Here is a 17,737-nt window from a genome sequence, read left to right as displayed (position 1 = left end):
GAAGCACGTGGAGAGTTTTCCTGATAGAGTTTTTTTTTGGATAAAGATAAGGAAGAAAAAAAAAAGTAAGAGTTTTTATTTATTTTTATTTTTTATTTAAAAAAAAAAACCAAATTAACGTGAAGGAGAGGGGAAAAAAAAAGGAAAAAAAGATCTTGCAAAAAAGAATTTTTTTTAATGATGGGATAAGGATAATAATTATAAAAAAGGGATAAGAATAAGGGGTTTTTCCCCCATAAAAAGAAGTAAGGCTTTTTTAAAAAAGCAACTTAACGTGTAGGAGAGGGAAAAAAAGAGGAGATCCTGCAAAAGAGATTTTAAAAAAAAAAAAAAAAAAAGAAGAAGAAGAAGAAGAAGAGGATAATTGGTTGCCGGATTTTGATAGGAGTGTTTGTAGCAAATTTTGAAGTTTAGTGGATGTGAAGTTATTTTGTAGTGGGTTGTTTAAAAGTTAGAAATATAATTTTACTTGATTGTCCTCCAATTTTGTCCAGATATAGGGGTATTTAGGAACAAAAAAAAATCCAGTTCAAACAAGAGCAGCCCCTTAAATAGTAATATAGAATAAAAACAAAACCAAACAACCGAATAGTTATGTCATAAAAAAATCTATTAGATTACAATATTTATTATAATCTACCAAACGTGGCTTAGTAAGATAGAAACCTCAAATACAAATCATGTGAATTATGATTTTTCTTTTTACGGTAACCCGTGCAATGCACAAAGAAAATAAATTAATAAATATGAAAATTTTACTTTTTTATTTTATTTTTTTGTCTAATTATGAAATATAATAATTATGGTAACTATTAATAAATATTTATTATGTTTGAGTTTGTTTATAAATTATATACTCTACTATTTAAAGAAAATATCATTTAGTAAAATTTTAATAGAGGTTTTAAATATAAAAAATAAATGGGTTGCCTTCAAAATATGAAATTATACAATCTACTATTTAGAGAAACTATTGTTTTGATTTTGATTCACATGTTTTATATATTCCTGAATCTAAAAAATAATTTGGTTCATTCTGAGGCCTCTCAAAAGATTAAATTTTGGTTTCGCAGCTGGGCAAAAGACATACTAAAAGATTTAAATTTGATTTTCGAAAGTACATGATTATAGATTTACATGACATCCCATGAATCTTGATAATACAAATAGAGAAATGCATAAAAGCTACTTAAAGCAATAGCTTGACAATGGCCTCAGTAACTCTTGCGACATTGTTCACATTTGTGTTGTCAACAGTCAGTGGTGAATTGCCTGAGAAACCTTCTTCACATAAAGTGGCCTCTTTGGCAGCATCGAGTGTACTATCATCGGCAAACTTAGGATCGCCCTTAGTTAAAGCTTCAATGGACACTGGAACATCAGCAGTTATAATGCCATTATAGTACATATCAGCACAAGAAAGTAATGCTTTCTTTATCTTAGGACTTGGGCTATGATGAAGAAGGCTATTGATGTGGATTAGAGTTCGAGTTGCCGTGGTGTTGAGTACTTTAACCATTATGAGAGCTAGCCCTGTAACATCTGCTGTGGCACTTTTAGGATCTGATTTAAGGGAAGAGATGCAAAGACGGTAGTTTGGTGTTTTCTTGCATGTTTGCTCAATCAAATTGTCATCATTGGAACTCAGTTTGGCACATTGACTTGATGATAGAAATATGATTTGAAAGACAACATAAACAAGAACTATGAACACCAAAGTTCTCATCTTTGTAGAAGAAAAAGATGTTTATTCTTAGTGGGATAGAGAATATTGTGTGGAGCTTATGCTTAAATGTACAAGCTCTTTTATAGGGAATTTGAAATTTGATATGTAACTGAAATTTCAAAATAAATGTCACCAAATAGTTTTCCTAACTAATTAATTTCCATGTATATGACAATTTTTACTATTATTGTATTGATACAATTACAACTAAATGACTTCTTAAAAAAGGTAAACAATATTAATAAAGTAGAATTATCTATAACATAAATTCATAAGATACGTTATATTTTTGTTCCAATAAACTTTAACTCCTTTCCATGTGTAAAATGTATCCTGAATTCATGATGCTTTTTTTTTTTTTTTTTTGTTATTATTGTTTTATGGTTTTTGTTAACGGGTGCTACACAGCACCATTAAGTCTGCAAGATTTTACTAAAATAGCCCTACTTTAATTGGAAAATCAAGAAAAACACCACCACCTTAGAGCATCACCAGAAGTCTTCTCAAATTTTTGTTTACTTGGAGAGTGAACAGTTCATTTTACTTTTTATTTACTTACTTTTTAAAATACATTTTTCAACAGACTCTCTATCATTTTATCTATCCCATTTAAATATTATTTCTTCATTCTTTCTTTAATATTTATTTTTCAATCTTCTTTCATTCATCTAATTTTAATGAGAAGTGCTACATTCTTAACATTTTACAATATTTTCGCAATAAATCATATGTGATAAGTTATTACTGATTTTAATTTAAACACATTACTTAAATATTTTTTTTTTTATAAGTATTAGTTAATAATAACCTACCACTTAAGATTTATTGTGAAAATATTGTAATAGCATTTTTCAATTTCAATTTCTTATTCTTTATTTTATTTTTTCCCTTATCTTTTTTTTTTTTTTTTCATCCACACGTTTCTTTTCTTTTTCTTTTTTTCTCTTTTTTTCTCCTCCACACCTTTCCCTTATCTCTATCTTCACTTTACTTTTTTCCTTTTTATCTATAGCACTTTGTCTGGAGCTCTATCCTCTTGTCTTCACTTTTCTTTTTTCTTTTCTTCTCCTTTTTGTCTTTAGCACTTCGTCTGGGGCTTTGGGTCTGTTTGGATAGAACTTATTTTGCTAAAACTGAAAACTGAAAACTGAAAACACTATAGCAATATAATTTTTAAATGTGTGAATAGTATTGTGGGACCCATTTTTAATGAAAAAATTGATAAAAAATGAAATTTGTGGGTCCGTGAACAGTGCACGGATGCACTGTTCATGGAAAACTGGTCAAATGTTGCGGCTACTATTCATGTACAGTACATGAACAGTAGCCGCTTGTGAGGGGGAAAACGCGTGAAAAAAAAAAAAAAAAAAAAGAGGAGAAAACGCAGAAACAGAACTCAAGCAAACGCAACGCTCTATCCAAACGAGCACTTTATCTTCAATCTTCACTTTTCTTCTCTAGCACTACGTCTACTCCAGAGCATTCTAGAAGCACTACTGCATGTCCTCCTCCCACCGAGGCTGAGATGGGTCAGCTTTGCTTTTTTTTTTTTTTTTTTGGTTCTAATTTGATTAGTTTTAAAATTGTGATTTGAGTTTGTATTTTGATTGAGAGCTCCATCAATTTTGTGCTTCGCCGTTGTTTTCTGACGAGAAGCAAAGAGAGAGTTTTTTCTAAAGAGAAGCAAGAGAGAGAGGGAGTGCAGAAGAAACAGAAATAGAGGAAAGAGAAAAAAGTCTTTTTTTAATTCAACCGGTATTATTTTAAGGGGAAATATTCTTTAGATATGCTACAGTGACTACTACAGTGCTCTCCAGGCCTGGAGAGTTACTGTAGCAAATCTAAAAAAAAAATTTGGAGTTAGAGAGGCTGTTGGAGGTGTTTTTTGGGGGTGAACAATGGTTTTTCTCTCCAAAATTTCGAGATAGCCAGCTTGTTGGTGATGCACTTAATGATGCTTGTCAGAGGCAGAGAAACAACAAATACTACCTACTTTTACTTAAATACCCTTCAACCATTTTTACCATCTTCTTTTTATCTCCACTCCATCCTATGGCTTCTCCATTCATCTTTATCTTTTGATTTTTTCCCCGCTCCTATACAGCTACAACATATGGGTGGAACCTAGTTTTTTTTTTTTTTTTAATTTAATTTAAATAAAATTGTTATTATTATTATTATGCTTTAGCCTCCAAAAAGGAACTTTTAAAAAAAGAAATAATTGGACCCCTAAAATCAAATATTCATGAGATGTAACATTAAAAGAAAAAAAAATATCTAAAATAAAAATTAAGATTACATGGATAAAATTAGTGCCATAGTAAAAAATGTTTTTCAAAAGAAACTTATATATTTAATCTCTTATAAACATATATGGCTTTGGTTGGATTGGGTCGAGGGGTTATACTTAGGGGTGTTTACTAAACTACACAAACTGCAAAAATCACACCACAAGCACACGAAAAATGGTATAACTGTACCGTACTGCAAGTAACAGTGTACCGCACCGCATGGTGCAGTGCAGTGTAGTTTGTGGTTTTATAATAAGAAGACCGCACAAACCGCATTACACCACATTCTCTCTATATATTAATATATTTATTTTTTTTAATATTAAATATATAATTAATAGTTTAATAACCCTAGTTTTCAAAAAAAAAAAATTAATATCCCTAACAATTGAATAGGAAATTTAGCCCAAAATAAAGAAAAAATAACTCAATAGTTTAAAACTTGGCCCCAAACAAAGGGAAAAATTAGTTTTGGGCTGGGTAGGAAAAGCCCAAAATTGAAAAATATATCGGCTTCAAACTGCATCTTATACACTGCATTGCACATGTGACTGCAAAAATGAGATGCGGTACGGTTATGGTTTTGACTAAACTGCACCACAAAGTGAAATACTAAAAATGGCTCAATACCGCATTGTACCACGAACACCCTTAGTTATACTTATATATGTTTAATCTCTTGTAAGAGTTTGGACTTTCATCAACTATTTAAGCACTCTTTTTTCAATATATATATATATATATATATATTATTACAATTCACATGATATGCCTAAATATATTCCAAGTTTCTAAATTCATCAAAACTAATTCTCAAATATACAAAAATAAATCAAACTTAAAATTTAAATACAACAATTAAATAAACTCAAACAAATGGTGGGTTACTTTGGGTCAGACGAATTGAAAAAAATTATCAATTCGAACTTGACACAACCCAAGACATAGATTAGGTAATTCCTATATATTTCTTTTACTTTGCCTTTTAATTGTAACTAGGAAGAAAAACTATGTATTTTCTCTTATTTATGTTCATTTGTTTAAAAAATAAACTAAAATCAAACCAAATTTAAGTTTGACTATTAAACGAGCTAAGCTCAAACATAATAATATGTCCGCGAACATGATTAAAGATTTATAATTTATTATAATTAATAATTTCATTCATAGTAAAATTCATTGATTTGTGATGAGGTAAAAAAATGTAGTCAATGGTTTTACTAAATATGAGAAAGACTAAAGTGCAAAATACACCTCTAAAGTTTGGGGTCTTTTAATTTTGCTCCCTAAGATGACTAAGATCATGCATTTTTCAAGATTGTAAGTAGGATCGGTAAAATATAACTAATCTTACATTCATGAAAGGTCCTACTAAATGGGCACTTAATTCTGTTGGAAGTTTAGCCCAAAATTCACAATGTATAGCAAACAAAGGCTAATGGTGCTTTATGGAAAGAGAAATCAAAATAAACTAAAATACAAGAAAGTTCATAAAATATACATAGGTCCAAAACTTCGACCCATAGACATCAAAAAAAAGAAATTGAGAGATGTTGTGAGATAAAGAGGGAAGGTTCCCCTGTACCAGTATTTCCACTCCTAAGCTTTGGAATCGTAAAAATTCTTGTTAGCTTATTGGGATTTTGTGTCAAAGTTTCAAGTCTAAGGAAAAAATGTGATCTCCCTTTTGTAGGCTGGTGGTGAGTATTTATACTAAGTTTTGGGAGATGCTTGTGACCCTTTTTTTGGTTGAGAGAAAGGCTTTCAAGTGTGTGGAGTTAGGAATTGTCCCCCTTAACCCCCTAGCCTTGCCCATGTTTGAGGAAATAGTCAAGTATTCGAGAAGTTTTGCATGCCTATGTTCATAAAAGAAAAAAAAGAAAAAGAAGAAGAAAAAACACTACTTGAATTTGTTATACTAATTTGAATATGAATTGAATATTTGCTTTGTCTATGGGGTGAAACTCTTGACTTTTTAAATTTCTCCCCTTTATTTTTAATAAATTCGATAGAATTGCCCCTCTTCATATTTAAAAAAAAAATGATACAAACACTCATTCAAACTTGACTTTTTAAATTTCTCCCTTTCATTTTTATAAATTCAATAGAATTTCCCCTTTTTCATATTAAAAAAAAAAAAAAAAAAAAAAAAAACGATACAAACACTTATTCAAAGTTTTAATGTCTCATTTTTTTTCTTTTTTTCTTTTAATATCTTCTTTTTCCCAACATATATAACTCATTGACTTTTTCCCAACATATATAAAAAAGTTTTTCATTTTTGTTTTGTAATAGATATATATATATATATATATATTCCTTTTTATTTTCTTTTCAATTTCATAAATAATTGAATTTAGAATATCTAATTGACCACTTAAAAAATATTATAAAAATCGTTATGAAAAAACTGAGTTTACACTATTAATTAATAATAAAATATTATACTCAGTGATAATTATTAAGTACTAAGATGAGAAAATACTATATGTTTTTCTTATAAATATTTTAACAAGGGTATGTAAACTTTTTCCTTAAAAAAAAAAAATTACTCAAACTTCTTAAAAAATCTGACATTTTTTTTATATCATATGTAAGGACAAAGTTTGGAGCCCAAGCCCGAACTGTATGGAATCTTGGTCCAAAAAGCCCAATACAATGAATTTTGTAGAGTATGGGTCAAAGAACTAGGTTTAGATGAGTTGAGCAACGGCTTGCATGGAATTAAGAAACAATCAGACAAGAATAAAAACTATTATGATCAAAGGACCTTCCGTCTGAGGAGACTAGAGTTTTACTTAGAAATACAGATCACCACATTAGGGTTCTTTTACATGCTATAGTATTCTCTTCTTCTTTTTTTCACTGTCCCTTCTTCATGGGGGGGTTTTTTCCACATTATATAGGCTCTTCTTGATCATCTGGACTTTACACTTATTGATCATTTGGACCCCCACTTGTGCACCCATCCCATCAGACACCCATTTCAGTCTTCTGTGAGTTGCGGCAGCCAAGGCAATACTATTCAAGGGTCTTCTCCACATTAATGTGGCCAGAAAAGTAGCTGCAGTGCATTTAATGTGGTGGTAGCAGCTTTTCCTTAAATAGTTTGAGTTTTCTTCCCTTTTACATGTTCAGGGGACGTACTTTAACTGCTTGAGTATACACTTGGCTTGGGTCTGCCATGTCCGAGGAGGAGTTCCTCCTCGGACCTTCTTCTCTTCGTCTCCCACTGAAGAAGCTTGTAACGTAGATAATCTAAGTCGTGTTTCTCTCCTCGGACTTGTTAGTGTCCTTGGACAAGCCCCAAGACCCAATACATTATTTTGGGCCATAGTCCCCACATCATAAATATTAATACGATAAAATACTATATGTTGTTTTGATGCTTCAAATTAACTTGACGCCCTTTTAATTCAATGGAATTATGGGAAATTCAATCTTGTAAACTATTTTCTTATTGTCAATATCAATATTTCTATTGCTGTTAAGTTTATATAAATTTCTAGCTTTTAAGTTTTTAATCCTTATATATATATATATATATATATATTAATTTTCGAAACTCTTTTGTTTCAGTTTTAACGTATTGTTAAACCTATATTCTTGTGCTTTACATTACCGCAGCAGGATGTTTTCTTGCATGTTTGCTCAATCAAATTGTTATTATTTGTTGGTTTGGCACATTGGCTTGGCTGTAGAAATATGGTTTGAAGGACAACATGAACACAAATATGAGTGCCAAAGTTCTCATCTTTGCATAAGAAAAAGTTGATGGAATAGAAAATTGAAAGATTGAAGGTGATGCTTATTCTAAAAGTGGGGTAGTAAGATTTTGTGGTGTGATCTCTTTTATAGGAAATTTGATAAACCCAATAAAAGGATTCTTTCTTATTTCTAATTTTAAATGGATCATATTAACAAGTACTCTTAAGGTAATTGTTAGTAGACTATTTTAGGAAAGTTTTGATACTATTTTAATAGAAAATATAAAAAGTTGTCAAATTTTTTTTTTTTCCTTTTCCCATAAAAAGTTTCTAAAATATATCTTAATTCCTAAATCAATGCCTTTAGGGACATCTGTTAACATTTTCAATGTTAAATTATAGTTGTTTGAACTTTTTATAATGCTGTATATGTCATCTAAATACATTTTGTTATGAGAGAGAGATGACGCGTTTACCAAAAAATTGATATGTGTTAGTGGTTGTTGTATAATTGGCTTGTTAAGGATACTATCGAAATCGTAATCGTGTCATATCAAGTGAAAGAGGTGTGTTGAGTACTTAAGTATCCATATGATGAAATCAACACTAGTACAGTATATATATATATATATATATATATATATATATATAAGGATCGAATAGCATACAGGAGCAAATGATTTTCCAAGTTTGCTCTGTGTCACCTTTCTATTCCTTACCTCTTTTGTTTATATTTGTGTTATGCTTTGTATTTTGGAAAATGTTGCCAAAAATTTGAACTTTGGTCTCGCCTTGAGCATTTCTTGCTCATTCTTGTACATGTGATCATAGTTGTCAAATCGTGAATCGATTTTTTATTTTCCCGTATCGTGTATAGTATCGTATCGTGTATCGTAAGATACACAAACACTTAAAAAAATTTATAAAAAATTATAAATATACATATATAAAGGGTATATTCATTATAAATTTTGAATATATTTAGCTAATGACTAATTTATTCATCACTTATGTAATAATATTTAACAAGCTAACTAAATAAATCAAACTAGCACGTGTTTATAACATACACATTGAAATTGCTTAAATTCAAAAGTGATAATATATAACAAATGACCCAAAAATTAATTTATTTTCATCATATTGGCTAATCAACCTCATCTAAGTCAATACTATCATCATGTGTTATCATTTTGCAAATTTATTTTTTCATTAAAATTTTCTTCATCGTCATTAATATTTACTATCTCTTCTTGTTCTTTTTATTTTAATAATTAAAAAAAATTCTTCTCGGCATTCTAGTTTCTTGGACTTATAACAATAGTGAAAAAAATAAAAAAATTATATTTTCAATTAATATCTTATTCATGATATAGAAAATAAATTTGTATATATTAAAGTGAAGTGTAAGTGTGTACTGTGTAGTCCAAATTTTGTAGAAAAAAGAGAGGAAAAAAAAAACTTATGAATATGTTATTATATTAAGTTAAATTAAGTAACCTAATAATTTTGTGTTTAAAACAAGTCTAACAACTTGTAAGATTCAAATAAAAGTACAAGTCTTAATAAAAAATTTTATTTTAAAGCATTTGTCTATGTATCGTACGATATATTCGATACGATTCATACGATACACACACTGTATCGTACGATTCATGAGTACTTACGATACGCCGATACGATACAGAACTTTTTACACACGATACGATACGTATCGTACGATACGTACGATATACGTATCGTACGATACTGACAACTATGCATGTGATAGAGTTTTCAAAAAAATAAAATAAAATAAAAACTCAACATATCCAAGATTTATTGGAAAATTGTTATGGTGTAAACTCAGTGATAGCTAATAAATATTAATACAAGAAAATACTACATGTTTTGATGCTTGCTTAAATTTAAATACAAATGTCTATGATATTGTAGTATCACATCTAGGATAAAGTCAGGATTTTGAGTTAGAGGGGCAGGAGTATAAGCAAAAAAAAAAAAAAAAAAAAAAAAATCACGAAACTCCAAATAAGTATCCATTTAATATTAACAAACTATCAACAAAAACAAAGGCACAAAATCTTTTTTTTTTTTTTTTTTTTGGTAATACATTATAATGCAATCGTCCACTAACAAAAATAAAGATACAAAACACCATTATTTCTTACTACATTAGGGTGTTTGCATTAGTTTGTGCAAAAATTTATGTCTATTTTAGCATAAGAACCTACTTTTTATATTTTACATACTCACTTTTCAAAACACTCCACATTAGATTTTATATTTTACACTACATTTCATTATAATATTATTTCCTTATCAATTTATTATTATCTCAAATCATATCTCTCTCTTCCTCAACCAAAAGCCACAACCCTAAATCTAAAGAATTACTAAAATATTTATTTGCATAGTTACTTTAGCACAAATGTATTTTTTTATAATAATATATAAACTGATGTGAGTGTATTTTGGGATTGATTGGACAAATTTGGGTCCTTATGCAATTTTACAATGGATACAATTTCTCTTATAATGCAATGTAAACTTGTAGAGGTGGGAGCCAATATATAAAATTATAGAGAATATACCTATTTTTCCCCCTTAAGGTCAAGGTGCTCATGCCCCTTTGGGCCCCCACTTGGCTCCATCCCTAATCATATCTTGTATTGGTTATTTTGATTGGGATTGAGATTCGATGTAATAACTAGGTCTATTGTACCATGCAATTGCCTTCCAGGGATTGAGATAAAAAGTTAAAAAGTTAAAAATTTCACCTTTAATCTAAGCCCTCAGATCATAAATAAATAAATAAATAAATATATATATTTTACCTTTTCAATTATTCTCACATTAAAAATTCAATTGCATGGTGCAACAACTATAACACTGGACTCAAATTTCTTTTGATTGGCATTAGTGGCTTTAGAGACCTTATTTATGCCACGTGGCATACTTTTCTTGGCAACTCATGCCACGTCAATATTATCCTATACTATTAAGTATGAAATAATGGGTTTTGGGTTAAACCTGTTTAAAGCCCAAAAGGCCCAAGTTTAATACAATTACACGAATTGAGCTGTATTTCCAAGAATCCTTGTATTTTCGGATTGGGTTTATAGCCGATAACCTCTCCATTTCACGAGACGGGCTCATGGCCCACATCTTCTCTACTTTTCGATGTGGGTTCACCACCCATGCTTTCGCTGCATCACGGAATGGGCTTAACCCCATATAAAATTGAACGAAAACATTCTCATCTTCAAAGGTCAAAGGCTCAAAGCAATCTACTACTTTTTGCTTAAAAGTAACTAGCAAGAAGAAGTATCCATTTGAAAATAGTTGAGGCATAAATGCACTTTTAGTCCCTATATTTTACATTTTTTTTTTTTTTTTTTTTTTGGTTCCTACATTTTCATTTCATCACTTTTAGTCCCTAAATCAATTAACGCGTTCTATTTTGCTTCTTACCATTACTCACTTAACAGAAATTGCTAATGTGGCAAATAGAGTGCACTGTTAATACATTAAATGCTGACGTGGTCAATAAAATAATATTAAAAATGCCACAACAGCATAAAATAATGATTACAAAAGACACATAAGCATCCACATCAACTTTTGATTTTGAAAATTAATTTATCTATTTTAACAAAAAAAAAAATGAAAAAAAAAAAAATTAGAACCTAAAATACACATGAATTCAGATCTGGTCTTATCTTAAACATGAACAAGAAAGAACACAAAACTAAAATATTCAATCACATGAACATAAACCCAGAAAAAACTTCAACCCAAAACTTCCTTATCAAAAACTGGTTCCCCCAACCCTTCTAAAACATTCTCCAAGCTTCCTCTCTCTCTTCCAAAAAATGGATATCTCTCTCTTCCAAAACACGTTCATGGCCAAAAGTTTCAAGCTCTACCTCCTTGCTCATCGCCACCACCACCACCACAACTGGCTGACTCAGTCTCTTTATCTCTTGATTTTGCTCAAACCAAAACCCAAACCCAAATGCCTCAAGCTCCTCGCTCAGATCGATGCTTTGCTCTCTGTGTGTGGCTTAGATCGATGTATTTCTCTCTCGGTAGGTCACTCTGTCTCAGACTAGTGTCTCTCCCTCCCTGATTCCCCTTTCTTCTCGCCCCTCCTTGTTTCCTCCCCTCTCCACAACCTTCCATAGTTTTGATCTGGGTTTAGAAAGAGGCTGAGATCAGTGTGGTGGTAGTTGTGAAACAAAAATCGAAGGTGGTGGTTGATGGTTATGAAGCAATGGTTGGTTGGGTCTGGTAGTAGGTCGAAGGGTGGGTTTGTTGTTGGAGTGGGTCGTGGGGTGGATTTGTTGATTGTTGATTGCTAGGTTTGAGATGTTTTGGTGTTCTTGTTGGAGATCAGTTTGTGTTTGTGTTTGGTTGACAAGAAAGGGTAAGAAAATCATAGAAAATCTAAGTTTGTGTTCTTATGTTTAATCTGGGTTTGTGTTCTTATTTTAATTTTAATTTTGCTTTGTGTTGGTATGGTTGAGCTGGGTTTATGTTTGTATATGTGGATTGATTTTGTTTTGGATAATTTGGTTTATGTATATATACATAAATGGATTGATTTTGTTTGTACAATATTCATTTATGATTTTTCTGGGTTTGATTTTCTTGTGTTCTTATGTTTGATTTTCTAGGTTTGTATGATTTTTTTTGGGTTTGTGCTCTTTTGTCTTTTTGATGAAGAGGATGGCAGATCTCAATTCATGTATTTTAGGTTCTAATTTTTTTTCTTCATTTTTTATTTTGTTAAAATAGATAAATTAATTTTCAAAATCAAAAGTTGATGTGGATGCTTATGTGTCTTTTTTTAATCATTATTTTATGCTGATATGACATTTTTAATATTATTTTATTAGCCACGTCAATATTTAATGTGCCAATAGTGCATTCTGTTTGCCATATTAGCAATTTCTGTTAAGTGAGTAACGGTAAGGACCAAAATAGAACGTGTTAATTGATTTAGGAACTAAAAGTGGTGAAATGAAAATATAGGGACCAAAATGGAAAAGATGCAAAATGTAGGGACTAAAAGTGCATTTACGCCAATATTCATTTATGATTTTTCTGGGTTTGATTTTCTTGTGTTCTTATGTTTGATTTTCTAGGTTTGTATGATTTTTTTTGGGTTTGTGCTCTTTTGTCTTTTTGATGAAGAGGATGGCAGATCTCAATTCATGTATTTTAGGTTCTAATTTTTTTTCTTCATTTTTTATTTTGTTAAAATAGATAAATTAATTTTCAAAATCAAAAGTTGATGTGGATGCTTATGTGTCTTTTTTTAATCATTATTTTATGTTGATATGACATTTTTAATATTATTTTATTAGCCACGTCAATATTTAATATGCCAATAGTGCATTCTATTTGCCATATTAGCAATTTCTGTTAAGTGAGTAACGGTAAGGACCAAAATAGAATTTGTTAATTGATTTAGGAACTAAAAGTGGTGAAATGAAAATATAGGGACCAAAATGAAAAAGATGCAAAATGTAGGGACTAAAAGTGCATTTACGCCAATAGTTTATCTATCTTTTTATTGAAAATGTGCTAAAATTTACTTATACTTTGAAAAAAAGTGAGAAAAATTAGGAAAAAGTGAGATTTTAAAAAGTTATATATAAAAATTAAAAGCTAAAAGTTATTGCCAAATAGATTGAAGTACCATTATAAGACTCTTGTATCTGTTTGAAAACAACTTATTTAGTTTTTTTTTTTTTTTAAAGTGTGTTAAAGTATACTTATTTTTTGAAGAAATGAAATTTTAAAAAACTATACATAAAAACTAAAAATTGAGTTTATAAGCTCTAGCAAAAAACACACGATCCAACCTCATGATTTTTTCTTTTTTTGGGGGGGGGGCGGGAACTTGAGAGTTGTGGTTCAAAAAGGAAAGGGAAATATGAAGTTCCAGTTTTCTGAACCCTAATGGGGGCTAATGTGCAGCAAACAATCATTGGTTAGCACCCCACATTTAATAGTTGATACTTGATAGCACTTGGATCATAAGATTCTTCGTTAATCTTTGCCTAAACGTAATCAAAAAATTGAATATTTACACACACACACACAAAAAAAAAAAAAAAAAAAAAAATCAAAACATCTGCTGCCAACCAATCTATACATAGATTCATCGGAACTTTACAAAATATTCCCACACAAATTCAATCAATCTATAAAAACAAAACAATTTTTTTTAGAACAAATTAAGGGAAGAACAGAAAAATGCAAACAACAGACATAGAGCTCAAAACCACCCAAAAAAAAAGAAAAAATCAACCTCAAAACCACAAAAATTTGAACTTGACAACCCGGACTTTTAAAGAGACCACTATTTGACTGAGCCTACAGTCTCTCTCTCTCTCTCTTAGATAGATTAAGTAATAGCAACATCGGTGTTCATTCCTTCTCAGTTTGACTGAGCCCATTGTTGTTGTTGTTATTATGGACGAATGAATGTAACAGGCGGTGGGAGTGGGGTGAGTTTAAGGGTGGTGAGGTGGCCATTGGAGACCACATCGATCAACGCTGAATGTTATGGGTGGTGGCCTCAGCGATAGCCGCTGCTAGCAATGGTGGGGGAGCTCATGAATCTCGGCCATGGCTGGGCATGAGATTGAGAGATCAGAGATGTGAGAGAGATAAAGAGCTTTGAGGATTTTTTTTTTTTTCTTTCAAATTTTTAAATGATAATAGTTTTATTCATAAAATATTCTGAAGTTACCAAAATGATGCTATTTTGGGTGAAAGGATCAGTTTAAAGGAGGCTAATGGGAGGTCTTGATTCAACAGTTTTCATGACTAGACGCTTCCGGCTTTATTTTCACAGCTAGTTTTATATAATTTTATTGAAATTTTACCGTTTGACTCAAATAGTATGTCGAAATAGACTTGTACAAAATATTATGTTTCAAAGGACAAATTGGAATGCCCACTAGAATGGAATTAACAACGTTGGGCTGTTGGCTAATGTTGCTATCAAATTTGTAAAAAACATCAGTAACAACAACAACCAATCACCTTATTTAAAGATAAAGAGTTTTGTAATTATACTTATTCTCTCAAATTTGAAAGTAAAGATAGAGAAATGCATAAAAGCTACTTAAAGCAATAGCTTGACAATGGCATTAGCCACTCTTGCGACATTGTTTATATTTGTGTTCTCGACGGTCAGCGGTGAATTGCCTGAGAAACCTTCTTCACAAGAATTGCTCTCATTGGCAGCATCCTGTGTACCTTGATCAGCAAACTTAGGATTACCCTTAGTTAAAGCTTCAATGGACACTGGAATATCAGCAGTTAAAACACCAGTCTTGTAATCTTCAACACAAGAGAGTAATGCTTCCTTAACCTCGTTTCTTGGGCTCTGAAGAAGAAGGCTATTGATGTGGATTAGAGTTTGAGTTGTCGTGGTGTTTAGTACATTAACCATTATGAGAGCTAGCCCTGCAACATCTGTTGTGGCACTTTTAGGGTCTGATTTAAGGGAAGAGATGCAAACATTGTAGTTTGGTGTTTGCTTGCATGTTTGCTCAATTAAATTGTCATCATTGGGACGTGGTCTGGCACATTGACTTGATGGTAGGAATATGATTTGAAAGACAACTTGAACAAGAACTACGAACACAAAAGTTCTCATCTTTGTAGAAGAAAAAGATGTTTATGCTTAGTGGGATAAAGAATATTGTGTGGAGCTTATGCTTAAATGTATGAGCTCTTTTATAGGGAATTTGATATATAGCTGAAATTTCAAAATAAAATTCACCAAATAGTTATCCTACTAATTTCAATGTATATGTCAATTTTTTAAGATAATGGATACATGTACAATTATCTATAATATAAATTCGTAAGATACGTTATATCTTTGTTCCAATAAAAATTAATCTCCTTTCCATGTGTAAAACGTATCATGATGCTTTTTTTGTTGTTATTATTGTTTTCGTGTTAGATTCTACATTATATTCTTTTTGAAAAGATACGTTATATTCAATTACAAATCATGCAATTCATTGTGAATTATAGAACTTTAATATAAACAGAATCGATTTCTATTCTATATCGATTGCCATAAAAATTATTGGTTTGCTTTCCTAATAAAATGAAAACTATAATGGAATCTATTGATTTTCTTTTCTAATAAAAGCGTAATAATTATGAGATGAGATCATTCCAATTATGTTGTTTTTTTGAATTATAGAACTTTAATATAAATAGAAATATAGAATCGGTTTCCATAAAAAGCTATTGACTTTTTTTTTTTTTTTGCTAGGTAAGTGCGGGGGATTGAACCCCCGAGCAACAGGTCACTATAGAACTCGGGTACCAACTCACCTAAATGGGCGGTGGTCAAAACTATTGATTTTCTTTCCTAATAAAATGCATAGTAATTATGAGATGAGATAATTCCAAATATAGTTTTTTAAATAGAAAAATTTTCCCCTTGGATTTTGGAGTATTAAAGGAATTTTTAGAGAGGACACGTTCATTATACAGTTATAGTGTAAACTCAGTGATATGATAACTAATAAGTACTAATAATATGATAAAATACAATGTCCTTTTTATATATAAATACTAAAATGATAAAATATTACCTATATTTTCTATGCTTCGAAGATGACTGCCCCTTTAATTCAATGGAATTATCGGAAATTCAATCTTGTATACTATTTTATTGTTGTAGAAATCAATATTTCTATTCCGGTTAAGTTTATATCAATTTCTTTTACTTTTTCAATCCTTATCTATCTATATATATATATATATATATATATATATTATATATATAAAACCGAAGCCTCTGCTAGCACCACAATTTTCCACGTCAGCACAATATTGCTAGCACTACAATTTTCCACGTCAGCACAATATTTAAAAAATAAAAAATAAAAATAAAAACATTATAACTCCTCAAAACCCTAGCAACTTTACCCCTCTCTCAAGTTAAGAAATATAAAGCCACGTTTTCTACAAACTCTCTCTCTAAACGTAAATATCAAATTCAACCCCTTTAATTTCTCTTTATATTTTTGAGGCTTCTATAGAATTATAGTGAGTTATGTTGATTTTGTTTTGTGTGTGTGTGTGTATAGATGGTCATAATACTCCAGTATTCCAAGAGAAGTTTGTGTTTTCGTTAATTGAAGGACTTAGAGAGATAAGTGTTGCAATTTGGAATAGCAATACAGAAGACGATTTCATTGGCAGCGGAAAGTAATTACTTTGTCTCATATTTTTGTTTTTTGAATTGATTTTGTGTGCTTTTTAGACCCTTTTGGATCAATTTTGTTAATTGGGTGTTTTTTTTTTTTTTTTTTTTGATAGGGTCCAATTGGGGAAGGTTCTTTCAAAGGGTTACGACGATCGCACTTAGTTTCTGTATACTAATAGTGGGGCGTAAGTGCTATAAATTACTAACCCTTTTAAGTATATAATCTGTTTCTAAAATTTAAGTGGATGGAGGGGTTTAAGTTTGCTCAAATTAACAGAATCTTCACATGTTCTTGTAGTGGAAAGGCTTTGATAGTTTTATTGAGTTAATTAAAAGTCCTGATATATTAATAAGTTTGGATTATATAGTAACACAATCAAATTAAATTCGTTGCTACCCGTAGAATACTGTGTGAAGAAGTTGTTACAATGCTCAAATTTTAACTTCATTTTTGTTCACCATTGAAAACTCATATAATCAATTTCCAATTCAATGTTCAAGAATTAAACCAAAATTCTAACTGCGCTATCATAAAATATTATTATTAGTATGAATTTTATGGAGTTACAGTGTTCAGGAATTAAACTAATCAGTGTTCAAGAATTAAACCAAAATTCTTTTAAATTATCTATAATATTTTGTCCTCTGAAAATTTTCTCTCTTTAATTTTAGTATATTGTGTTTCTTAAGCTATAGAGAGATTTTCTTTGTTTCTTATTTTCAATAATAAATCATTTTATTGCAATACCGGTAATTATTT

The 17,737-nt window shown here is 30.3% G+C and overlaps 2 protein-coding genes across 2 annotated transcripts; both read right to left on the bottom strand.

Annotated features, from left to right (window-relative positions):
* Positions 1 to 1,074: 1,074 nt before the first annotated feature.
* LOC126689726 (cell wall / vacuolar inhibitor of fructosidase 1-like) lies at positions 1,075 to 1,791 on the bottom strand. Its single transcript, XM_050384917.1, has one exon. The coding sequence runs from the start codon at positions 1,724 to 1,726 to the stop codon at positions 1,190 to 1,192; it is 537 nt and encodes a 178-aa protein (XP_050240874.1). The 5' UTR covers positions 1,727 to 1,791; the 3' UTR covers positions 1,075 to 1,189.
* A 13,074-nt stretch (positions 1,792 to 14,865) lies between these two features.
* Positions 14,866 to 15,402, bottom strand: LOC126690229 (cell wall / vacuolar inhibitor of fructosidase 1-like). Its single transcript, XM_050385351.1, has one exon. The coding sequence runs from the start codon at positions 15,400 to 15,402 to the stop codon at positions 14,866 to 14,868; it is 537 nt and encodes a 178-aa protein (XP_050241308.1).
* Positions 15,403 to 17,737: the final 2,335 nt, after the last annotated feature.

Source organism: Quercus robur, chromosome 6, assembly GCF_932294415.1.
Source record: "Quercus robur chromosome 6, dhQueRobu3.1, whole genome shotgun sequence".
Classification (NCBI taxonomy): domain Eukaryota; kingdom Viridiplantae; phylum Streptophyta; class Magnoliopsida; order Fagales; family Fagaceae; genus Quercus; species Quercus robur.
Note: the sequence above shows the minus strand (reverse complement) of the source record. Positions and strands in the feature narration are given on the sequence as shown.